This window comes from Brachyistius frenatus, unplaced genomic scaffold, assembly GCF_029030835.1.
Source record: "Brachyistius frenatus isolate BFR_SWC_R1_liver_20210118 unplaced genomic scaffold, ASM2903083v1 Contig_79, whole genome shotgun sequence".
Classification (NCBI taxonomy): Eukaryota; Metazoa; Chordata; class Actinopteri; family Embiotocidae; genus Brachyistius; species Brachyistius frenatus.
The window spans coordinates 1,745,001-1,770,807 of record NW_027210678.1 but is presented as its reverse complement, the minus strand read 5'-3'; the positions used below and the strand labels follow the sequence as shown (position 1 = coordinate 1,770,807).

At 44.4% G+C, this 25,807-nt stretch overlaps 1 protein-coding gene across 1 annotated transcript in view; it reads left to right on the top strand.

The window, feature by feature from the left end:
* Positions 1-25,807, top strand: part of LOC138626927 (receptor-type tyrosine-protein phosphatase N2-like) — a 157,220-nt gene that overhangs the window by 103,277 nt on the left and 28,136 nt on the right. The window contains 4 exon segments of the mRNA XM_069708940.1: positions 5,242-5,454; positions 13,406-13,603; positions 21,842-21,989; positions 23,622-23,695. Coding sequence (XP_069565041.1) covers positions 5,242-5,454; positions 13,406-13,603; positions 21,842-21,989; positions 23,622-23,695 — 633 coding nt within the window.

Below are 25,807 nucleotides of genomic sequence, written 5' to 3'. Positions count from 1 at the left end.
CCGGGGATCTTCGGTAGGATGTAATTGTTGTTTTGCATGATTAACGAAGTCTTTACCTGCTGCTGTCGGAAAATGTCTTGATGACAAAGATGATGTCCTGCTGTTGCTCTTCATTCATTCATTCCTTCATTCATTCCTTCATCCCTTCCTTCATTCCTTCATTCCTACCTTCATTCCTTCATTCCTTCATTCCTCACGAGTGTCTTCTATTATTTCAAATACATTTATTGTATTATTTTGAAGTCTTCATTCCAAAATAAACGAGCCCCTGAAAGAGGAGCGTGTTGAGGTGGGAGTATCCGTGGAGTTCAGGCAGCTGATTGACGGCTGGGGGGTGGGAGGGGTGGAGGGGGTGGGGGGCGTGGGGGGCTTCGTGCAGCTGCATCCCACCGTAACATCCCGATAACGTTCACTTTTAATGGGATTTGCTGCTGGTTTTCTTTTTTTCTCCAGCTGCTGCTCCTGCACTCGCCGGAGTGTTAAACTTCAAATCGAGTGTGTGTGTGTGTGTGTGTGTGTGTGTGTGTGTGTGTGTGTGTGTGTGTGTGTGTGTGTGTGTGTGTGTGTGTGTGTGTGTGTGTGTGTGTGTGTGTGTGTGTGTGTGTGTGTGTGTGTGTGTGTGTGTGTGTGTGACAGATAAGTCAGGGAGGAGGAGGAGGAGAATCCTTGATTTTTGTTGTGTATAATTTGTGACATCACAGAGAAACCGATTCGGTGCTGCTGTTTGTCTGGAAGAGAAACGGAAAGTATTTTATATCGTGGTTTTTTTTCCCTTTGTGTGTGTGTGTGTGTGTGTGTGTGTGTGTGTGTGTGTGTGTGTGTGTGTGTGTGTGTGTGTGTGTGTGTGTGTGTGTGTGTGAACTTTGCACACACATATGAGTGCATGTACAGAGTGTGTGTGTGTGTGTGTGTGTCAAACCATCAGCCGGAGTAGTTTGATTACATGTGCATCTGTGTGTGTGTGTGTGTGTGTGTGTGTGTGTGTGTGTGTGTGTGTGTGTGTGTGTGTGTGTGTGTGTGTGTGTGTGTGTGTGTGTGTGTGTGTGTGTGTGTGTGTGTGTGTGTGTGTGTGTGTGTATCCTCAGAGTGTTTCTGGTTTCGTTAAACCCCCCTCCTCCCGGCTGAACTTTTTCTTTTTAAAGTATCAGAGGTGAGAGGACGGATCTTTGTTTCCTACATCAGTCGTCTTGGAGGAAAACAATAGCCGGCCGTCGGCCGCCGTTCTCCCTCTGACCTTTTTTCACCCGTTGCTGAATAAGCCGGAGCCGTGCAAATCCATCTGCCTTTTGTCTATGGGAGCCTGGCTAATCCACACCCCGAATCACACACACACACACACACACACACACACACACACACACACACACACACACACACACACACACACACACACACACACACACACACACACACACACTCCATCTCAAATCCAGAAAACCTAAAAATCGACACTTTTTAAAACCCAAATCAAGATTCTTAATAGATTTCATTTCTTTATTTTTTTATTTTTTTTATGAAGTAATCACAGCTTACAAAGTCAGCGGCGCCACCTACGCATCACTCTTAATCTAAAGCCGATCGAGGGATTTTAAAGCAGAATAAAAAGATGGTGGTCGGTTTCTCTGTGTTTGTTGTTCTGCTCTGAGACGCCTGTCTGTCTGTCTGTCTGTCTGCCTGTCTGTCTGTCTGTCTGTCTGTCTGTCTGTCTGTCTGTCTGTCTGCCTGTCTGTCTGTCTGTCTGTCTGCAGCCAGCGCTTCTGGGATATTTGTGTGTGTGTGTGTGTGTGTGTGTGTGTGTGTGTGTGTGTGTGTGTGTGTGTGTGTGTGTGTGTGTGTGTGTGTGTGTGTGTGTGTGTGTGTGTGTGTGTGTGTGTGTGTGTGTGTGTGTGTGTGCAGCCAGACAGCATCTCTATGTTAATGCTTGTCAGGAAGGAGCTGCATCACTGGATGTCAAATCACGTTTGCAAAATGGGAAAAATTCAAAAATTTGCAAGTACAATTGATTTTTGTGGGAGCAGATGGACAATAGAGGTTGAAGGCATGAAGGGAACTCCCCCCCCCTTTTCTTTCTTGTTTTTGTGCCTTTAGTGAAACGATATCTTTCTTTATTTTTATGTTTTTTTGAGCAGTTGTCGAAAACGATCAAAACGTTTAAAAACTGGATTTTTTTTTTCCCCTCTTGTAGTAAATGATGGAAAATAAAAACGACATCTGAGCCAGAAGTGACGCAGATTTAAGTCTTTTATTTTATTCTTCCTGTCAGCTACGACTGGCTCAGATTATTCTTTTTATTTAATACATTTTTTTACACCTACAATCGTTTCCAACAACGTACATTAAAATGCAGTTCAACTCGGCGACCCGCGGGAGGGAAGGAGGCCTCGGACCGGCTCACGTCGCCGAACGCTCGTCGGGCGAGACGACAGAAAATCTCCCTCCAGCCTTTTTTTTTTTTTTTTTTTTTTTACTTCTTCTTCTTTTTTCTTTTTCTTTTTTTCCGCTAACGGCCGCACGCGACGTCGCGCCGCCCGTCCCGAGCAAACGTTTTCATTTTCAATCATCGCACATTTCTGCTTCGTCTGCAGCGCCGCGACGGACGCTCGTTTCTCATCGCCGCCAACTTAACAAGTCTCTCACACACACACACACACACACACACACACACACACACACACACACACACACACACACACACACACACACACACACACACACACACACACACACACTCCTCCTCCCCCCCCCTTCTTTTTTTCTTTTTTTATACTGTTACTAACAAACTGCAACCAAACTTGATGAAGCAGGTGGGGTCAGGCTACATTTGTTTGAATCATTTGATGAAGAGACCGGAGGGTGGGGGGCGGTTGGGTTTGGGGGGGGGGGGGGGGGGATTTTGGATACGCCGGCATCTGTCTGGTGAAAGATGACTTGAGCTTTTACAGTTAGCGCTATGAATTATGGGCCATTACCAGCCGAGCACGACGCCCATCCCTCTCCACCAAACTTAATTTGACGGGAAAAAAAAAAACAACGAGACGACTCGCGAGATGACAAATGAAGTTATTTGATCTGCGGTAATAAATAAATAGATAAATGAAATACATTTTGCTCAAAACAAAAAAAAAAAAAAAAAGATGATGGCATGTGGAATCAGCACTAATGCATTATTAACGGCCTCGTCGGCAGCGAGCGCTACTCCAGCTACGCTCGTTTACGATGCTTCTTCTGTTACGTTTAAACCGCGTTAATGAAAAGAAGCATTAAAAAAAATAATAAAAAATACACGCAATCGATTCCATCTGCTTTTTACAGACGTCTCATGTAATATTAATACGAAATGTAGCATCAACAGACTCTCCGCATTACGTTTTTATTACTGATTCATGAACACGCTCGGTCGTAACGTGCGAGCGGATGAATCTTTTATACGTTCTGTATTTGAAGAGCTGCGTTTCTCACTCGTTTTCTTTCTCTGCTTCATTATGATATGTTGGTTTTTTTTGGGTTTTTTTCTCCGAGTGCTCTTCAGTCAGAACGTTTCTCCTTTTCAGGGCCGTCACATTACTATGCAACCAGCTTTTACAGTACGGCTCAGAGCTCCCCGAGCAAATTGGACACCCCCCCCCACACACACACACACACACACACACACACACACAAAGCGTTGGACAACCGCTGTCCCTCCATTGTGGGGGGCTTTTTTTCTGCAGGCCCCTCTTTATCAGGTGCTGAATGCAGCAGCAGCAGCGGCGATGAATGAAATCATAGGAGGGGGGGTTGGTGGTGGTGGGAGGTGGGGGGGGGCGTTATCGAGTGGTGGACGGTGTTTTGGGGGGTGTTGGGGAGGGGGGGCGGTCCACACTCCCTGAAACCCCCTTTTTTGCAAGAATTCCAGAACAATCTCCTCTTTCCCACCTCCCAGGGTTTCGGGGGCTTCTCCGCCGATGCTGAGGGGATCCGACAGGGCCCCCGCCCCCACCCCCTCCACCTTCCTCCACCTCCACCCCCCCCCCTACCCTCTTTTCTCCCTATACCGCTTTCAAAGCCTCCTTTCCATTAACTCACCACGCCACACCTCCGCCTAATCTCTGTGACCTCTACCACTGAGGGACAGGGATTTTTATTTCTTTCTTTCTTCTTCTTCCCCTTCGAGACTCAAGTGAATCTTTTTTCTTTTTTCTTTCTCTCTCTACAAGCTTATTATGCGCCAAAAAAAAAAAAAAAGACAAACTAATGACGAGCTACATTAAGTGTTTGGTTTTTTTGTCTTGTTTTTTTTGTACCAGTATAAAAAAAAAAAAAAAAAAAAAAGATGTGAAAACATATTTGTTCCCAAGAAGAAGAAGAGTTGAAGAAAAATCTCTTTCTTTGCGATTATTGATTTCTTCTGATAATTCTTTGTCAGGAGAAATTGCAGGCTTTCGTCGTCGGCGGTGCAATTTGACAGGTTTTTGTTGTCGGGATCATTATGCAGCGTGTAATAACGGAGTATTATGTTGTTAGCTCTTGGTTGGCAGGTAAAAAGACACAAAAACGCAACAGGCCCATTAACGTGCAGCTCGCTGCAGTCGGAGTTCAATAAAACTCCCTGAAAACGACCGCAGCGGGTTTTTCTTTTTTTTTTCTTTCTCCGTTGTGTTATCAGGAAAAGAAATCTTACCAAAAATAATAATAAATAGATAAATCTCCAGTTGTTTGCTGAAGGATCTGGTGTTTCTGGATTAGGCTCCTCCTCCTTTTTTCCCCTTTCCAAACAGCCGAGAGTCTGTTGCAAAAAAACAACAACCGGAAAACGTTCCTCCGGTGGAGCGAGCGGTTCCTCCGAGCTGAAACAGGAGTTTATGCATTCGGTGCACTCGATGGCACAGATGGTGCAACAAACGCTTGTGATTATACTTTTCATCCAGCGCACTGATATGCATGTTTACCCCCCCCCTCCCCCTCCCCCACCACCTCTACATTTAGACAAATAAAAAAGCACAGTGTGAGTTACAGTTAAAGAGCGTCGTTAGTAGCCGACGTAACGAATGATTTTAAGGTTGGAATAGATCATCTTATTTTTACCGGATGTTTTTTTTAAATGGTTTTTTAATTTTTTAATTTTGCATTTGGGCGGATGAATGGAAGCTCTTCATCACCACTTCACCGTTAGATGGAAAAACGTGATATTAACCCTTTTTTTTTTTTTACGTCTCCTCCTCCGTCCTCCCCCTCTCCTCCCCCCTCCTCCCCCGCCCACAGGGTAGCCAGATCAACCAGATCCCCACCAAGTACAGCCAGGCCGAGTCCACCAAGTTCCTGGTGCTGACCGTGGTGTCCATCTTGTGCATCGTCGGCGTGCTGCTCGCCTCCACCGTCGTCTACTGCCTCCGCCACCGCTCCCACCACAAGATCAAGCAAAAGCTCACCAATCTGGGAACGGATGCTGGCAGCGATGCTACCGCCACCTATCAGGTAGGAGGTGTTACTGCACCCGTTTTTTTTATATTTTTTTTATTTTATTTTTTATTTGAGCTGTGTTTTTACTGGGTTTTTTTTGTTTTCTTTCCTGTCAATCATCCCGCGCCTCAAACTCGGGTTTACTCGTGAAGACACGCCGATCTGACAAACTTTTACCAAACAATAAATGTTTATCGGTTCCCTAACAGACGTAAAAATGTCGAGGCCAGAAGAAATTCAGAGGAAGAGACATTTTAACCTGCAGGAAGTTTTCTGCTATAAATGATATATAATGTTTAAGCGGACTCGATGCAGTCTGCTGATCACCGACTGCACTCCTGCTGTAATCTGTTGTTTTGGAGACGTGACGCCGTATCAGCGACCCCAACAGGTTGTCCACCTCCACTTCATTATCGCAATAATTAACGCAACTTCAAGAAAACTTCAAAATGTTTTCAAATTAGATTTTTTTCGCAAAAAAAACAAAAAACGTCGTCAAGCAGAAGCTGAAAATATTAACGGCATAAAGTAAGTCTGTTTAAACAAAACTCACTTTATTAACCTAAAATAACTCTAATTTACTCCCGTTTTCTCATCACCAGATTAAGTTTAGTTTAAGTTTAAGTTTATTTATCGCAGGAATCACGTACAGAATACAAAGAGAGAGGAGATGCTCTGTTAGCTGCAAGTTAATTTAGATCAAATAAAACTGTTCACCGGAGGAAACCGAAACAAGCGGAAAACCCGGCCTTCACAATAAAATGTTATAATGAAATGCTTATTATCATAAAGAAGTGATTAAATATTAGTGTATGTTGAATTAGTTTTATTCACACGAGACTGCACTTTGTTTTTGCTCATACAGTCGGCCTGCGTGTTGAATTAAACAGCATCTAAAGCTCTTATTTTGAAAGGCTGATTGTATATTGCTGATTTCTTAATTACAGTCACAGACGGTCTGTTCTGGAAAGCTGCGTCACTTTTGGGAGTATTTTTTTTTTTACTTTTAGCTCGTGAAGCTAGCTAAGTTCAATAAATGAATAAAAAAAAATTAAAAAAAAGATTATAATTAAAATATTTATATGATGTGCAGCATGATTATTATCACAGGAAGTTGATTACATGTTTGTTCCTTTACCATGTAATACTTAAAAAAAAAAAAAGTATTTCTTTGACTTGTAATTTTTTAGAATTCCCATAATTTTACGCAAAAAAACTCAACATTTTGGACAAATCAAATTGTTTTAGATCAAAACAATCTAAAAAAACAACCTAAACTGAGATCGTGGAAGGGACCGTCTGGTAGAAGTCAGCTCAACATGTCCGATGACAAGCTGACACTTCAGCCTCAGTCGACATAAAATATTAGTTTCCTCCTCGTGTGAGGAACTTTATCTTCTCACTTACTCGCCTGAGAATCACTGTAAGCCTCCTTAATTGGAAAATGCTAATTGAAAGCCACACGTACAGGCTGCATTATTTATCTGATTAATAGCGAACAAAAAAACCCTCCATGTTGCCGCTCCTTCTCTTTTCTTTTCTTTTTTTGACTGAGCTGGGCTCGGCTCAGACTCCCAAAGCTCCTCCCGCTGATTCTCTTCCCTCCGTCGTCTTTATCGAGCCTTCGACAGCGAGCCGTCGTCATCCTCGCTGAAAGACCTCAGCTCCCATCTTAGCCGTGTAAACCTCCGTCTCTTTGTCAGCGCTGCTGTGTGGAGGGGCTTCCCTGGGCTGGATTCTGTGTGTGTGTGTGTGTGTGTGTGTGTGTGTGTGTGTGTGTGTGTGTGTGTGTGTGTGTGTGTGTGTGTGTGTGTGTGTGTGTGTGTGTGTGTGTGTGTGTGTGTACAGTCTCTGGGGCTACATGCAATTAAAGCAGACAAGAAGCGGCAGGCTGCCTGACAGCCTTTACTACTGCAGCTCCTTCACGCCGGCTGTCAAACACACACACACACACACACACACACACACACACACACACACACACACACACACACACACACACACACACACACACACTGCATGTTAATGTGTCTTGCCCTTGGCGCGTTTGTTTGAGGCCTGGCTTCACACACACACACACACACACACACACACACACACACACACACACACACACACACACACACACACACACACACACACACACACACACACACACACACACACACACACACACTCCCATCCACGTCACCACGGCGACCGCCGCCTCCTCCTCCTCCTCCTCCTCCTTAAAAATCCTCCTCCACCTTTTTGGGCTCCTGGCTCCTCCCGCTTCCTCGGGTTCCTGTCAGTCAAACGGTCCCGGCGTAAACCGCGACACGGGATTGGCCGACGTCGACAAAACCGCAAAATTGGAAGACTTTTGATTGACAGGCGTCGACGGGGCGGGGAGACACCAGATGACGCTTGTCACTCAAGTCGCTCCCTGGATTACTTCCGTCGCCGTCACTTTATCTCCACATCTGATTCAAACTTATTTAATTTTAATTTTGCTTTAATCTGCTCCTGGAAGCAGAAAAGCAGCAGCAGTGAGATCGGCGCACTTGATTGCAGTAAAAGCTCAACTTTTCTTTTTTTTTCATGGATTTTTCCACAAATCCAGAGATATTATCTTGAAGCGGCATCATCTTATTTAAAGACACCAGCACCGTGAAGTTTCTCTGCATTTTTTTGGGCAAAAAAATAATAATATATATATAAAAATATTTTAGCATTTTTCTTCACGTCTTTTTTTAAGAACTGTTTTTCTCTCCAAGTCTTGATTCCATTTCAAAGACGCTCGTCGGCGCGATAACGTCTTCACGCTGCCAAAGAAATCAATTTATTAAACAAGCACACGATAACTCGCGTTCGCTGACCGTCCTGCTCTCCCGTCTCCGTCCTCTTCAGTTCGTCCGTCTTTGTCCTGAATTCATCAGTTTGCTGATCACAGAATCATTTTTTTTTTTTTTTTTTTTTTTTTTTTTTAATCAAAAACCACCTAAAATATTGACTTTAGAAGAAGATTCAGTTATTTCTAACAAACTAGTCGTTTATCTTTGGCTGGAAAAGGTTCTGTCGAGGAGACGATCGCCTGCTGGAAGAACTTCGTTCAGGTTTCTGAAGCTTTGACGTTTATTTCTTGAAATTCAAAGTCTTTTATTAAACTGCAGTGACTCGTATTAGTGCCTGAACTCTTTGAAAATGAAAACCACGTGAAGCGTCCGTGGTTGAACTGCGTCCACTGCGTCGGACGTGAGCCTCGAACACGCGTCTGAGCAGAACTCTGAACTTTCTTTGTTGATTTCTGTTTTTATTTATCGGTCTAAAAATCTTTTAGCAGCTTTTAGCTCAGACATCCTGACACCAAACTTCTTCATTTCTTCTTCTCTGGCGCTTCCTGCCCCCCCACCCCTCCGCGCCCGCCCCTCCTGCCCCCCTGCCCCTCCCTTCTGGTTTGTTTGTTAGTTCACTCGGGGTGAAGGGCCCCCTGAATTTGTTTTGGTCAGAAGGGGCATGTAAACAGAGGACCCCCCCCCCCTCCAATCCAACCTTCCTCGCCATTAACAGTCTTTTATAAGGGGGTGGGGGGTGCACAGGGTGGCACACGCCGCCCGGCACCGACACGCCCCCTCCCCCCCTGCCCTCGGGGGGGAAGCACGATTCGAGACGGTCATGTGGCACCGAGCGGACTCCCCTGGCACGGCGCCCGCTGGAGGAGGCGTTTCTTTTAACCTCCTCTCATGCAGGGACATTGTTGGAGGGGGTGGGGGGGGGGGGGGCAAACACTGAGAGCTCTGATCACACCAACCGACTTCCACATGACTCGACTTTACAGCTACAACGTTCATCAAGTGTTTCTGATTCCTTTGAAGCTCCTCGTCCTCGTGCCTCATTGATATTTCTTTTTATTGTCCTTCATGATGGTCTGGAAAAAAAAAAAGCTTTTTATTTCTTTTCTTTTTTTTTAAGGCCACAAAACTAAATTATCTTCCGGCCATAAAGGGAACTCATGTCGGGTTTTGCAGAAGCCAAAGTGAAGTGAATGTGGTTTTGTTTCAAAGTACATTTGTGCTTTTTTTCTTTTTTCTTTCTGTAAATCCATCCAAAGTTTATTTTGTCCCTGTTGGAGCCTCATTCTGGAATTCAATTAGAGTTTTTATATCTTGAAGATGATGATCTCATCTGATCATCTGATCGCATCTGCTTTTAAAAACACATATTATCTCCCGAGTGTTTTGTTTTTTTTTCTTTTCAAATTGCCGCCATCCATCTATTTTTTAAGATTGATGTCTTCGCCTCGCGGACAACATGTTTTGTTTTCCATTAATTTCATTGCATTTTAAAAATCAATTTGAAAAGACTTAAAAGCTTTCTGGAGATTGCTCATCCATCACGGGGGGGGACATTTATCCAGCTTTACTCATCGTCAAAGTTAATGTAGTCTTTGAAATGGAGGCCAGAAAGAAAAAACTAAAAGTACCTCGATATGGACGTCCAGGAAAAACATAACGTTTCTCTTTTGTGGCATTAAAACCAGATCGGACGGTTGGATGACCTTGAATTCACCAAAGTTAAAAAAAAAAAAAAACATTCGACTTTGTGTGAAACAGTTGAAACTGAAAACGTCACCTGTTCTGTCGTCAACGGCGGGAAAGCAACGCTGAGTCGACGTCCAGATCATAAAACGGGGTGATTAGCGTGATGAAGTGCTCGAAGCTGGAAATCAATGCGCTGTGAATAAAGATGCTGGCGAGTGCGTGGACGCCGCTCGGGGACGGCGGAGGTGGCGGAGCTGTAAATTTAAACAGTTTACACTCTAAAAATGTCCTCAGTTATATTGTTTCTGCAAAAAATATTCTTTTACCTTTTCGTCCTCTAACTGTCTCTCAGAGGGAAGAAAGAAAAAAAAACAACAACCCCATTTTGCAGCCGTTTTTTTAATTGCGTCATAAAAGACTGCTGAGTTCAGTGTGTTGAAATATGAACGCTGGCGATCACGTGTGTGTGTGTGTGTGTGTGTGTGTGTGTGTGTGTGTGTGTGTGTGTGTGTGTGTGTGTGTGTGTGTGTGTGTGTGCGTGCGTGCGTGCGTGCGTGCGTGTGTGTGTGTGTGTGAGTGAGCGAGCAAAGAGGGTTGGACCGACGTATGAGGACATTAATTGGCTTTTATTAAACACCTAAAACTTCCTCTCTTAAGCACCATGAACCAGAGGATTTTATAATGATTTTTATATTTCAAATATATCAGATATTGGCAGCGAAGTTCACTATGAGCTGTTATCAGAAAAATCTAATGGGTTATTTATGTGTTTGGCGTCTGCTAAAACCAAAGAATTAATATTACTTTTTATGTTTTACTCCAAATACATCAGTAAGGACAAAAAGTAGTCGTCATGAAGTCAGAAACAGCTCGAACCGGGTCAATCGAACTTTTAATTCAGGCCTCAGTCCTCCATCAGTCAATCAAACATCTTTATGGATCAAAACTTCAAAAGTAAAGGATATAAAATGTAAAATGACTGGATGTGAGTCAGTAATCTGCTGAAGAAATCTTCGGATTCATTTTTAGAGAGGCCCTTCATCTCAGGCTGCAGCTGATTATTTATTTAATCTGTTGAGTGTTTTTTTTTATTGGATTCATTAATTATTTATTCTCTTAAATGTCAGAAAGTCACAGAGTTCATGGATCCTCAAATTATTTGTCGTCTGTGCCATCAGCGCAAAAAAAAAAAAAACAAGCTGAAGCTGAAGCTGGAACCCAGATAAATGTTGGAATATTGCTTTGATTAATGACTGAAGTGATTAATTAGAATAATCTTGGTATCATTTTCAGTCCTGGTCAGGCTGCTTAGGAAACCCAGATGTTTAATAAATAATAATGTTTAGCAACTTTCATCCAAGAAATGCAGCTCAAAGAGCTTCACAGCAAGAAAATGACATGCAGTGTTTCAAAACTAACATTACTAAGACAGAATAGAGTAATATGCATTTTAAAGGCAACTATAAGGACGAAAACCTAAGAAATAAGTTCTGTAAAAGCATCGCTGCTTCCCGTAGTTTCCATCATCGTCCTGTAATAATAACCCGCGCACGCTCTACGAGTCCGACCTCGTGGATCGGCGTCGCCGTGCCGACCTACAAGAGCAATCAGTCGGATCAGATACAGACTTAATGAAGGCCGGCTCGCATCGCCTCCTCCGTCAATCAGCCCCGTTAATCATCAGCATCTCCCTCGTTAAGAAACACGATCCGGCTCTTCTGTTCGTAGCCTGAAGAACGTGAGATATGGAGTGATGTAATGTAATATGAAGGATGAGCCGGGCAACTTGATGTCATTTCACTGTATAGTATACAATTAATGAGGTCTGAACAGCTGATTTATGCTCATTGGCTTTCTCAACTCCCAGTTTAAGAAGTTTATTCCTTTAAAAGCCCTTTATTCTAAAAATCGCTTAAAAATGGTCTTAAAATCAATGAAAGTCAATGGAAACACTGGAAGTTTGTTGGACTTCTTTAGTCACATTTCAACCATGAATTTCACCTTTAATCATGTATTTTTTTTTATTTGAAGAGTCTCAGCCTCCGTTTCTTTCTCCATCAAATTCTTTTGCTAAAATATCCCATTAGAAGATATTCAATCTTTTCACATCTTTATGTTGGTGCCATTTAACTGAAATCTTCGAGGAGCCAGTTGGAAGGATTTTGCGCCACAAAAACATTCAAAAACACATATTTTCACGTGCTCATGTGTGAAAGAATGTAAATGTGAGATGAGATAAGATGAGATGAGATGAGATGAGATGAGATGAGATGAGATGAGATGAGATGAGATGAGATGAGATGAGATAAGATAAGATAAGATAAGATAAGATAAGATAAGATAAGATAAGATAAGATAAGATATGACTTTATAAATCCTGCTGTGGGGAAATTTAAGGTTATATTTCTCTATATATTACCTTTATGGTTTTTAACTTTAAACTCGGTACATTGAGATGTTTTAAGGCCAGTTAAGTTTCTTTTTTTAGATGTATTTTCAAAATAAAAGTCAGGAAATCAGTGCAAAAGTGAAGCAAACGTCTTCGTGTCATCGCGGCTTTATTTGTTAACCGGTCTGATTCACGATCCTCCTCCTGAAGCTGCCGTGCAGAGGAGGCGTCTCCACAGGAAGTTGGATTTCATGGCGGTCATGTATCCGGCAGACAGAAAATGACAGTTTGCTCAGGCGTATGAATGAACATATTGTATTTGCCGCTCGGAGACTGACTGGCATACTTTAGCCAGAAACTTTTTTCAAGAGTTTTTTTTTTGTTGTTGTTGTATTTGTCCAGGGAAAGCTTGCTGAGCACGCTCGCTGTTTGTTCGCTGACATCCTGGAAGCCGGCCAGGATTCAGCCGTCGGTGGTTGAGAGTTAAGAGCTGTTAGAGATGTTTGCAAGCCGTCTGCAGGATTTTATTTATGTTCAGAGCACCACGTCTTCCTACACTGTAAAAAAAAACATACCGTGAAATTAACTGGTAATGGACTAGCAGCCAATGACAAATGAGTTACTGTAAAAGCAATCACAATAATGTATTTGATATCAAATCTGTGACTGCCGGTTAGACTCTGTAAAAATATAATGATCAGAAATTTACTGTGGAGACACACAACAGCAGAACAAACTAAGTCATCACATTTTGAACTTTCCCGTACAGAGAAAAGAAACAAAATTTATGAGAATAATCAGAAATAAAAGCAAAGCAGTTTCTTGGAAGAGACATAATTTATCAGCTGTTAATGGGGAAATGTGAATATTCTGGTTGTGCATCGACTCAAACACGATGTCTGTAGGCGGTACTCCTGTCATTAAGTTTGGACCTCCTCCGAACCTGAAAATGTTGGCGTGATTTATTTTCTTTTGTCAGGTTTATACGTGTTTTGTTCCTTGGAAACGTTGCATGTTTTATTCCTCGTCATATCCTGATATTTCCCTCCCTCTGCAGGAGCTCTGCCGGCAGCGCATGGCGGTCAAACCCGCGGCCGAGCGGCCCGAGCCCGTCTCCTCCCGGATCAACAGCGTCTCGTCTCAGTTCAGCGACGGCGGTCCGGCCGTCAGCCCGTCGGCCCGGAGCAGCCTCTCCTCCTGGAGCGAAGAGCCCGCCCACTCCAACATGGACATCTCCACCGGTCACATGATTCTGGTGAGCTTCCCGTCAGTTACACAGCTAACAGCTGATGTGTAACATCTCCAGAAATCCTCTCGGTTGCTAGGTGGTTGCTAAGGGGTCGGACTACTTCCTGCAGTAGTAAATATTATCGTCACGTGAGAAAGTTGACTTCCTGCCTCCCCGACGTCCCTAAAATTCAAAAAGCAGCAAAATGAAATCGAGCAAGTGTTGAAAAAGGACGGCGACATTTTTAACTTTATAGTCCAAGTTGTAGTAAAAGTGCGAAATCGCCGAAATGTGCACGGATACGTGACACTGAAAAGCTTTTAATTGATGGATCTGAAGGATATATTACCAAACATCTGGTTGACTAATGGTCTCGAATGTGTGACTCACACATCCAGAGTGGCTGAAAGACGAGTTTTGCTCCCGACTTTATGAACTAACAGCAAAAAAAAAGGGGGACGTCCATTTTAAAGGAAGGACTTCGTCTGGTGAACGCCGAGCTCGGCTGTTTTTCAGCTTTGTAGAAATAGGTTGTTAAATCCGACCAATCAGAGCAGAGCTTTTTCTGTGACGAGCTCTTTTAAGGCTTTTTAAGCGTCATCGTGCAACTTCTGTTCTTAGAAATGACGTCAGCAGCAGAGACGAGTCTTTTACTGTCGACCGATCACAACAAAACAAAACAACCAAAACGGGCCGAGAGGATTTCACAAAATGAAGATATTTTAAAAGAAGTGCTTGTGTTGCTTTTTGTTGTTGTTGAAACGGTGGACTCTTAATGTTCGCATCCTTCTGTGGTTCTTCATCCTTCATCTCCCTCTTTTATTTCCATCCCTTGTGTTATTCCCTTAAACCAATTATCTCTTTAAGAAGCGCTGGAACTCTTTTCGCCCTGCGTCTTGATTTTTTTTTCTCCTCGTGTCGCACCCTCGACGTCACGCTGCCTCTCATCTCGCTTTGCCTCTCTCATCTTTCTCCGTGCGCCTCTCTCTTCTTTCTTTTAGTTTTTTTCTTGGTGTGTTTCTGTACATCTCATTACACCCACAGCTTCTATAAGCAGGCTTCTCACCTCCTTCCGCTCTCCGGCAGTATTCAAAAAAAAAAAAAAAAAAGTCTCCATTGAACCTCGGTTTGCATTTCGCTGTCGTAATTGCGATACGTTGCTCCGCTCGCTTCACCTCCTCGTCCCAACAACACCCCTCCTCTCTCCACCCTCCCCCCCTCCTCTCTCTCTCTCCATGCATTATGAAGCTGGCGGCGAGATGTGACAGAGTGGGCTTTTTTTTTTTATGTGTTCAATAGGCACAAAGATACTAATTACCCCAGAGATCCTCCACCGCGGCAGCAGAGAGAAACTCTCTCCCTCTGTTGTTTTACAGGAGCTTCACAGCCGAGCTAAAATGTTTTTCTTTTTTTGCAACCACCACCCCCCCTCCACCCTCCAGCCCCCCACAACAAATCGGGATGCAAACCTGAAAGCCTGCGAGGTCACGTGTGAAGAAAAAAAAAAAGATTTGAGTTTGTGACAGCCGCCGTTCTGAACTTCTTCTTCTGATGCTTCGTCTCAGCGAGAAAGAGAATAAGAGGGATGAAATGAAGTGGTGTGTGTGTGTGTGTGTGTGTGTGTGTGTGTGTGTGTGTGTGTGTGTGTGTGTGTGTGTGTGTGTGTGTGTGTGTGTGGGCCACAGTCTGGTCAGGATGATTACTGAATTTGCTGAATTATAAAGAGACTAATATGTAAATGGAGCGAGAGAAGGTAGTAATTAATTTTGCGTAGGTGGATGGAGATGAATGTAAATTCTGAAATCCTCTCCAGTAGAAACTTCAAAAGGTCGACGAGACATTTTGATGTCACATGTAGAACAATGTTTTCATTTGTACAGTAAAGTGCATATTTACCGATTAACAGGAGACCATCAGCAGAAAAATGTAAAATGCTTTTTAATGAGCGTCCTCTCTCAGGCTTAGAGGGAAAGTGTTGTTATTACATCACAAAAGAGAGAGAGAGAGAGAGAGAGAGAGAGAGAGAGAGAGAGAGAGAGAGAGAGAGAGAGAGAGAGAGAGAGAGAGAGAGAGAGAGAGAGAGAGAGAGAGAGAGAGAGAGAGAGAGAGAGAGAGAGAGAGAGAGAGAGAGAGAGAGAGAGAGAGAGAGAGAGAGAGAGAGAGAGAGAGAGAGAGAGAGAGAGAGAGAGAGAGAGAGAGAGAGAGAGAGAGAGAGAGAGAGAGAGAGAGAGAGAGAGAGAGAGAGAGAGAGAGAGAGAGAGAGAGAGAGAGAGAGAGAGAGAGAGAGAGAGAGAGAGAGAGAGAGAGAGAGAGAGAGAGAGAGAGAGAGAGAGAGAGAGAGAGAGAGAGAGAAACCTTCCTACGAAGTTTCATTCTCTTTAAAACCAACCCGGTCGACAGTCGACAACATACAGTAGATATCGGATCAATCAGAAAAAACCCTGGTTGACATTCGTTGGTAATATTTGTAATGTTCAGGGACCACTTTTGTAGAATTTTGTATAAGTTTGTGTCGTGGAAAATGACTTTTAAACGATGGTATTATAAAAGTATAGTTTGAGTTCGGCAACTAAAACCCTCAAATAAAGGAAGGGAACAATAATTTAAAATAAATTTGGATTATAGCGGTCTTGCTCCATTAAGGGAGGCTGGAAGTGGCGAACCATCCGACGTGAACATATTTCCTCGGTTTATAACGCCGTTCGCGACATTCATGAAATGGAAACCTTTCAGCTGGTCGTCGCTGCTTTCTTGTTTCGGTCTGAGGAAATGCTAAAACGATAGAAGCAAATAGAAACGTCCGGTGACTCAGCAGGAGAGCATGACGAAGGTTTTATTCAGCCAACAGCTGTAAGAAGTCATTTAGTCACTGCTACTATTTAGTAGTTGGATTATAAACCATAAAATGGCCGTTTAATAGCAACGGGGCTGTTTAATAGTCATAAACGTGTCAGAGCGGTTTGAGTTTATTAGGAGCCATCCTGTGCGGGTGAGGAGCTGATGGCATATTTAACTTTGAGTCCGTGTTGTTATTCCACCGAGGAAACATAAAACGGATCAGGACCGGGTCGTTTGGAAGTCACAGGACGCTCGTCGCCACTAAGAGCCGATGTCGTGTGATTCTTAGTTAATGAAACGAAGCTGCGAGCTCTTTATTTATACATTTATTTCCTTCTAGTTCACCACTATGTTGCTATGACTCCGAGAAAAAGACGGGAGAAGGACGGAAAACACGGTATCGCAGTCTGATAACGCACAGACTGAGCTGAGAGTGTTTCAGCACCTCGGACAGCTCCGCACACACACACACACACACACACACACACACACACACACACACACACACACACACACACACACACACACACACACACACACACAGCGAGGCCGACTGCAGCTCTGATTGGTCCAAACCGACTCCATCCTCCCACAGCACAAACATTAGACAGCAGAGAGAAGGGGGGAGGGAAGGGATGGGGGGAAGGGAGGGGGTAGTTATATAACGCCATTGTCATGTGGAAAACCACGTATCTCTGAAATGTCAAGAGGAAAAAAAAGAAAAAAGAAGCACATCCTGGTTCCTAACTGGACCTCTCCGGAGTTCTGGAACCTTTCAGAGGCCCAAAAGGTCAGATTGTTTTTCTCCGAACACAGAAGGGCACGTAAACTTTCAAAAGTTCAGGAAAAAAATACAAATAAGAGGAGAAATGAGGTTCTCACATATCAATGACAATCTGTGAAGTTGCCGTTTAATATCTCTTTCATCGCCCACCAAGGTTTTTGGGGGATTTATAGATTTCCTCTTTTCATCCGTCCTCCATCTTTCATTCACCCGTTTTCCTGTGTTTCCTTTTTTGTCACTTTTTTGATGAGTCGTGGTTTTCCTCCATCTTCCAAAACAATCTTCCTTTTTCTTTCTTTCTTTCTTTCTTTCTTTCTTTCTTTCTTTCTTTCTTTCTTTCTTTCTTTCTTTCTTTCTTTCTTTCTTTCTTTCTTTCTTTCTTTCTTTCTTTCTTTCTTTCTTTCTTTCTTCCTTCCTTCCTTCCTTCCTTCCTTTCTTATCTTTCTTATTGTTTGTTATCGGGTGGGGGAATGGGGGGTGGCGGGGGGCGACTCAGAGATTTAAATTTGGAGTTGTGTCACCAAATCCATCACAGAAGCGAGACGAAGCGCAGCGACGCCGTTGGAAAAGCAAATATTTCATCTGCCGCCACGCCGCTCCATCGAGGCAACTGTTGAGCAATTAATAAAATATAAAAAAAAATCAGCAGCCTCAAATAAAGGAATAATGTGATCGCCGATGAGACGCAGTGCCCCCCCCCCCCCCCCGGGAAAATTAATTGCCTCTCGTAAACCCCTGGCAAACTCTGTGTCATCATCCACCCACTGATTTTAATTTGAGGAGAAACAGCTTTCACCATCTTATCTTGAGTTAATGTATTACTTGGTCCCATGTGACTGGGACCAGAGAACCCGCTGCACCTCCACCTCCACCCCCCTCCTCCCTCCCTGCATCCTCTCTGCTTGTGTCTTAAGAGGATTAGGTGACTCTATATATAAAGCACATTATCTTGTCTTTTGTTGCCGGCCAAGTAAGTGTTATAGATGAAACCGCAGCGGGTTCTCCGTCCAGATTAACCGTGCTGGGAATTTGTTGTGGTTGTTTGTTTTTTTTCACCATCGGGCCCAGCTGGGATGTTATCCGTGGAGTTGACAGGTCAAAGGGCAGTCGCTGAGGGAGGGTGGGGAGGGTGGGGGGGGGAACGGGCTTCAGGAAATGGATGTTAAATCAGCCTAATGTGGTCAGCTGAGGAGGAGCAGGAAGTTCTGCAGAGAAGTTGGAGTCATGTATCAGGATGATGTCAGCGCTGAACTAAAAATAAGACGGCAGCCTCGCCATGAAACACGGATGCAGACTGATCGATTACATGTTGGTTGTTAGAAGACCCGAGTCTTAAAAAGCAACTGAAGCTGATGCAATATCTTTTTGTTGTTGTTGTGATCAGGCAAAAACAAATGCAAAGACAAAAGCGTTATTACAAAAGTAGAATTCCTCAGGAAACACAATTAACACATGTTAATATATTAAATATCAGGACCTGAATCTAGAATTACAGAAAACATTAAAAAAAAACAGAGTTCAGCTTTAAAGTTTTATTTTTACATCGTATGCATCGAAGTGGCACCTTTTCTGAAATATATGTACAAATAACACAACAGCTGTCTGTCGTCTATCGCCTTCACAAAAGGCTTCAGGTGCCTCCTGTCTGACACATTTCTTAATTTAAGAACAAACTGAAACATCAACAGAAAATTTAAGAAAGATCCGAAGAAAACAAACTGTATTTTTCTTCATCTGCCACGATTTTAATCTCAGTATTTATTCCAGTTCGACACCATTAATGCAGGAGGACAATATATATATTCTTAGTTTTACTAGAACGTAAAAAATATAAGTATTATGCATTTATTTTCAAAATAAAAGTACTAATTTGTAATCGGTGAGTTGCATTTTAAATGTTGTTGCTGTTTAACGTGAGCCAACATCTTTATTCATTGAAGCGTCCATTACTCTAATTGACATGGCGGTCTAATAAATGCAGTATTATCAAGTGACAAGTTCTTCAAAACTGCGTTTGATAGAAGTACTCGGCTCCTTCCCACCGCCGGACGCCCTTCCTCCACCTTCCTCCACCTTCCTCCACCTTCCTCCCCCTTCCTCCCCTTCCTCCCCTTCCTCCCCCTTCCCCTCCTGCTGAGTACCCCGAGCATACCGTAGAGATTTCTCCCACTTCCCATTTCTTTTTCAGTCTTTGTCGATCCAAAATGGCCGCCGCATTATGTCACCTCCCATGCGACCTGCTTCTTTGTCAGGCCGCTCTCTCTCCCCTACAGGTGCTCAGATGCTCAGAGACACAACGCCGACTCCTCGGAGGGCAGAGAGTCTTATTGCGTGGCCTTTTTTTTTTTTAATTTTTTTTTTTATTGAGCACCTTTGGCAGCTGTAATCTCCCCCCCACCCCCACCCGCACCGCCCCCAGTCTCCCCCTCCCCCCACCCCCACCCTCCCACAGTAAAGGGGATTATTCAGTGTTTGGCCGACACATGGTGATCTCAGCACCTCCTGATTGGATTGCAATAATCCCTTTACACAGCCACAAAACCCTATTACTGTGGCATTAGAGAGGGAGCGAGGGGGGAGGGGGGATCTGATTTGGACACTGTGTGTGTGTGTGTGTGTGTGTGTGTGTGTGTGTGTGTGTGTGTGTGTGTGTGTGTGTGTGTGTGTGTGTGTGTGTGTGTGTGTGTGTGTGTGTGTGTGTGTGTGTGTGTCTTCTGCATGTATTTCTGAACATATGTAGCCGAGTATGTTTGTGATATATGGATTTCTGTGTATGTGTGAGTGTGTGTGGGTGAACGGTATTTTAGTGTGTGTGTGTGTGTGTGTGTGTGTGTGTGTGTGTGTGTGTGTGTGTGTGTGTGTGTGTGTGTGTGTGTGTGCTCTTTATAAAAAGCTTTATGTGTGGTTTTGTGCTTTAGATGTGTGTCTGTGGATGTTTTTTTGTTGTTGTTATGTGTGTGTGTCTTTTGATGGATCGGACCTCCTGCTGTTCATAAGCGTCTGTGTGCAGGTGGAGGGTCGCAGCTTCGACCTCCTGTTACATCATCTCTGCTTTTAGCAGCTCGGAGACGAATATAATGGAGAGCCGATACCACAAACAAGGAGAGGCTGGTGTTACAGTGTGTGTGTGTGTGTGTGTGTGTGTGTGTGTGTGTGTGTGTGTGTGTGTGTGTGTGTGTGTGTGTGTGTGTGTGTGTGTGTGTGTGTGTGTGTGTGTGTGTGTGTCTCTACACATTTTTCTTACCTTAATGGGGCCTTTTTTCGGTAAAAACACCAACCCTGCCCGGTCTTGATGAGGTCATTTCCAAGGTTTTGGTTCTGGGTAGAGTGGGTTTGGTTCTCCAGAATGAATGGAAGTCAATGCAATGTACCAACAAGAATAGCTGCACAAAGGTGTGTGTGTGTGTGTGTGTGTGTGTGTGTGTGTGTGTGTGTGTGTGTGTGCGTGCGTGCGTGTGTGTGTGTGTGTGTGTGTGTGTGTGTGTGTGTGTGTGTGTGTGTGTGTGTGTGTGTGTGTGTGTGTGTGTGTGCCTCCAGCTATACACAGTATTAATAACAAGCCTGACCAGGTTGGATGTTAGCTGCTCAGCACATACAGTACATGATAAAATCGTGTTTTTTTTTTTTTTTCTTCCAGTATCTTCCACCCGCTGGACGTCTGGTCGGCGCCTTCTTCCATTTTTAACAAACTCCTCTCATTTTAGCAGAAAAGCCATTAGGCCCCGTTTTTTTTTTTTTTTTTTTGGGTGGGGGGGAGCTAATTCTGATTAAGATCAGACCCCATTTGTAACTGCCACCATAAATCACGGCCGGAGCCATTTAAAGAACCGCACCAGCTCGTTTCGGTCCCTCATCCATTACCAGCCATCGTACCAACCATATTTTTTGTGTGCTCGGGCTGCTGATTTTCAGGGCTGCTAAAAAAAAAATCCCACAGAGCTGCACTGTCCAACATCAGATATGGCTAACAATGCTACTTCTCATGGTCTTTTGCCAAAATTCATTTTCTGGAAATCAATCAAAGTCACGTCGCCTTCCTTAATTATAAAAAAAAAGAAAACTGCATGTGTGTCGGTAACGGCGATGCTGAAACCGGTCACACCGTGATTAAGATGGCATTTAATAAAGTGAGGCAAACATGCTCAGATCTGGGATTGATTACATCTTTAAATGACCTGTTTTAATAGTTTTGGAAAAGCTAAAAAAAAAAAGGAGTAAATTCTCATAATTGGCCAGAACTTTTAAGGACGGCCACAAAATCTCAAGTTGATCATGTGTTGTGCTTGTTTTCCATCTCACCCCAAAAACCACAGCAGGCTTCAGAGTTGATTGACAGTCACGGACAGAAGACCTCGTATCTATTTGGTCGGCTTTAACTGACAAAAACTGCTGTCAGTCTCGCTGCTCCACCGAGGTTCAAACCGGTAGAAAAATCCCCGGCTAGTGTGTGAAATGTTGGTGATTGACAGTTGACTTGAAACTCGAGCGGGCCGCGTTTTGTCCATCTGGTGCTTCGGCCAGATAAAAGACGAGCTCGACCAAAACATGAACACAAATACCCAAAATACCGAAGTGTCACAACGGAGGAGTCCGAGAACAAATACTCTGTTTGACCTCCTTCTCTTCTGTCTCTTCTCTTCCAGTCCTACATGGAGGACCACCTGAAGAACAAGGACCGGCTGGAGAAGGAGTGGGAGGCGCTGCGCGCCTACCAGGCCGAACCCAACGCCAGCACCGTCGGCCTCAAGGACGGAAACGCCAAGAAGAACCGCTCGACTGCTGTCGTGGCATGTAAGCTACAAACTCTTATTATGATTAGTTCTCTGATTTTAGTCCTAAAGGTCTTCGGTGTCTCATGGAAAAGCTGTCAATCATAAAACCATTTTGAACCCAAGTCGACAGATACCGACGCGCTGAATGCTTCTTTCCAGCGCTGTTTGGTGATTATTGTACCGTCACAAAGGTCTTTGAAACAGAAGAAGGTCTAAATAACAGAAACCCAGTCGGTCGTTTGCGGAACACTTCGTCTGCTGCAAACATTTCTTCTTGGGAAGAACTTCTTCATTTCAGTTGTTGCCCAGATCGGTGAAATATCCGCGAACACTCGACTGTTTCGGACGGTCCGCGCCGGATTTACGTGCGTCCGGACGTCACCGAGCTGTCTGCGAGGGTTGCCGTGGTAACGACGTACGCATAGTTACGCTGGTGACAGCAGACGGTTCATTTCGGCTTCTGCCGGTCAGCTGTTGTCACCGTTGTCCGCCGCGACGCCAAAATCTGCTGTTTCTGCTGGCGCTCTGCTAGCGGTAGCTTTTAGTAGCAAACTTGTTCTTGCTATTGACGATGTAATTGGCAAGTTTGGGATACAATTGATAGATTTGACTTTCTTTAGTCATCAACAGGCAAACTTCTTCTTCTGCGTTGTAATTTTGGGCGTCGACAAAATTTGGGACTTTCGTTGAAACCGAAGAGCAGCACGTCCCCGGAGACGTGAAGCAGACAGACGGCGTCACGTCCCCGGAGACGTGAAGCAGACAGACGGCGTCACGTCCCCGGAGCACAGAGGAAAAAAATAACGGTAACACCTCCCGATGTCGGCCCTCTGGACGGCGCTCCCCGTGCACCCATCCGGGCCTCCGTTATCAGAAAAGCGGGAGCAGATGCAGCGAGCAGAAGGGTTGTAAATTAGTTTTCTATTAAAGCTCTCCTGCGCCGACCTCATCAATGATTAACATTTTCTAAGCTTCTGTGGAAATAGCCCATCTGAAAAAGTGCCGTCCCGTTCTGTCCACCGGGCCGAGGCTTAATGAAATCCAGGTTGGGGGCGGGGGGTGATGGTGGTGGTGGTGGTGGTGGTGGTGGTGGGGGGGTGGGGGGGGGCAGTTTGTCAGGAATAAATTGTGCTTCCTATTTGAAGCACCGCTGACTTCTGCCAACGCAAAATTTCTGAACTGTTTTGTCGCTATCAGCGGAGGGTTTCAGAGGTCGGCTGGTCGGGGGGGAAATGTTCAAACTGGGATCATTTGTTCCTCTCGAACACTTCAGGATGACGGGTGGGGGGCGGGGGGTGGGGGGGATGTGTCTACAAAGGGCTTCACGTGCAACGGCAGATTTTTGGGAATCTTTTGGATCTCCGTTAGACTTTTATTATCAGTTTGATCAAAGCTCAGTCCACCGGTCCGACCAGACTTCTCAGAGCAGGAAGTGTTTGAGATGAAACGGAAAGTTCATCAAGTACGTCACCAACTTTCTGAAACAAGCGAAACTACTTCTATTCTGAGCTGAGATCGACAAACAGCCGACAGAACCGGAAGAGAATTTGGCTCTTTAGGGTGAAATTCTTGCTTTATTACGTAATACGGCCGCTGAGCTCTCGCGAGACGAAACGCGTTGAAATCATCCGTTTGTTTTGTTATTTTCCAGATGATCACTCCAGAATCACCCTGAAGGTGGAGAACAGCCAAGGCAACTCCGATTACATCAACGCCAGCCCGATCGTGAGTACCTTTCCTCCGCACGCCAACGCCGCACAAACAAAAATGGCCGCCTACCTCGGCGGTGTCCAATATCAATTTCGATGCAACGCCCCCCCCCCCCCCCCCCCTCTCCCCCCCCGGTTGTAAATGTGTGTATATTCTGCTCCTGTGAATATTAATGATTACACGGAGAAACACCTCCGGGCGGGTAGCGCTCGGGAAGGTGTGGGAAAGGACGTGTGCTATCGGCTCGCTTCTCATTTGCGAACGTGGAATTGATCCGCCGGGTCTTCGGGGACGGGGGACGGACGGGGGGGGGGGGGGGGGGAAGGGGGACGGGAGGAAGGGGGGGCGGGGAGGGTGATTGTTCCTGACCTTGGGTTATGCTAATTTGACACGACTTTGTGTTTTTGCTGTTACGGTCTCGCCGAGGCCTCTTTCTCTTGGCACGGTGCAGATTTAAGCAGCAAAATAAATAAATAAAGGGAGGAGAGGGAGGAGAGGGAGGGGGGGGAGGAGAGGGAGGGGGGAGAGGGAGGGGGGTGAATTCAGTAAGTGAGTGAATGAATTTGGAAACCAGTGTTGGAATAGCAGGTTTATGTTTCCCTCGAGGCGGATCCACTGGTATTCCATTAAAAGCAGCAGAAACGCTATGCATTTCAAATCTGGGCGTCACACCAAAACAACAACAACAACAAAACGACTGTGTGTGTGTGTGTGTGTGTGTGTGTGTGTGTGTGTGTGTGTGTGTGTGTGTGTGTGTGTGTGTGTGTGTGTGTGTGTGTGTGTGTGTGTGTGTGTGTGTGAGAGAGAGAGTGAATCGAAACTGTACGGCAACAACAGAGAAGCCTTATCAAATGTCACAAACCAACAAACAGATGCGACACGTGTACCTACACATGCTCGCCGATAAACACACACACACACACACACACACACACACACACACACACACACACACACACACACACACACACACACACACACACACGGATGACAGAAGATGGAGTGCAAACACCCACTCAAACACGAGCTCACACACAGACCGTCACACATACATTTCCACCTCCCACACACACACACACACACACACACACACACACACACACACACACACACACACACACACACACACACACACACACACACACACACACACACACACACACACACTAATATTAAAAGAATGGCTGGATGTGGATCCGCGGTTTAAACTGATAATATATTTGTGACGTCAGCTGCTTATAAAAGACCAATTTCTAAAAACATGTTTTCATCCACTACAAAGACATGAAAGAACGAGTGTCCAGTCCAACAGGCTTCATAAAGACTCAGGCTTCTACAAAAAACACACAAGTGAGTCTTTTTATGAAACACAATCTGAGACCATGAATTTGACACCTTCCCAGTTTCTTCACCAGGATCTTGAGAAATGAAAGCAGTCGAAGAGGACTGCTGCGTTTTGAATTTAGAAGGTGAACCGAAGCTGCACCTGGTCAGCAAACAGGAGTCAGAAACTGAATCTGTATTTGGAGGGAAAACAAAACCAACTATGATTGTTTGACCGGATTGAAAATCCCAAAACATCCGATCACATTATTTGTGACAAACTACTTACAATTATGTGGAAATGATTTACTATAATAAAAAATAACAGAAGGACAACATATTTCCTGGGAACTGAGCATTCATTTCTTCTCCTGAACATGAAGATGAAAGTGAGTGAGATCAAGAAAAGTCAAGAATTTTTTTTTTTTTTAATTAAACCCCAGAAAACAAAGACGAGGAGAGTTATTTAATTTCCTAAAGTGGACTCATAGTTAAAGATAATCCATGTAGCTGCCGGCTAGCAGGTTAACTGCAGATGCAATCAACACACTCACACACACACACACACACACACACACACACACACACACACACACACACACACACACACACACACACACACACACACACACACACACACACACACACACACACACACACACACACACACACACACACACAGAGTTTGACTTCTTCCTTCCAAAGAAAAGACAAGAACCCAATAACAAGGATAATTACACGTGTCACATCCTCCACTTTTGTTCCTCGTTGAGACGAGTGTGTGTGTGTGTGTGTGTGTGTGTG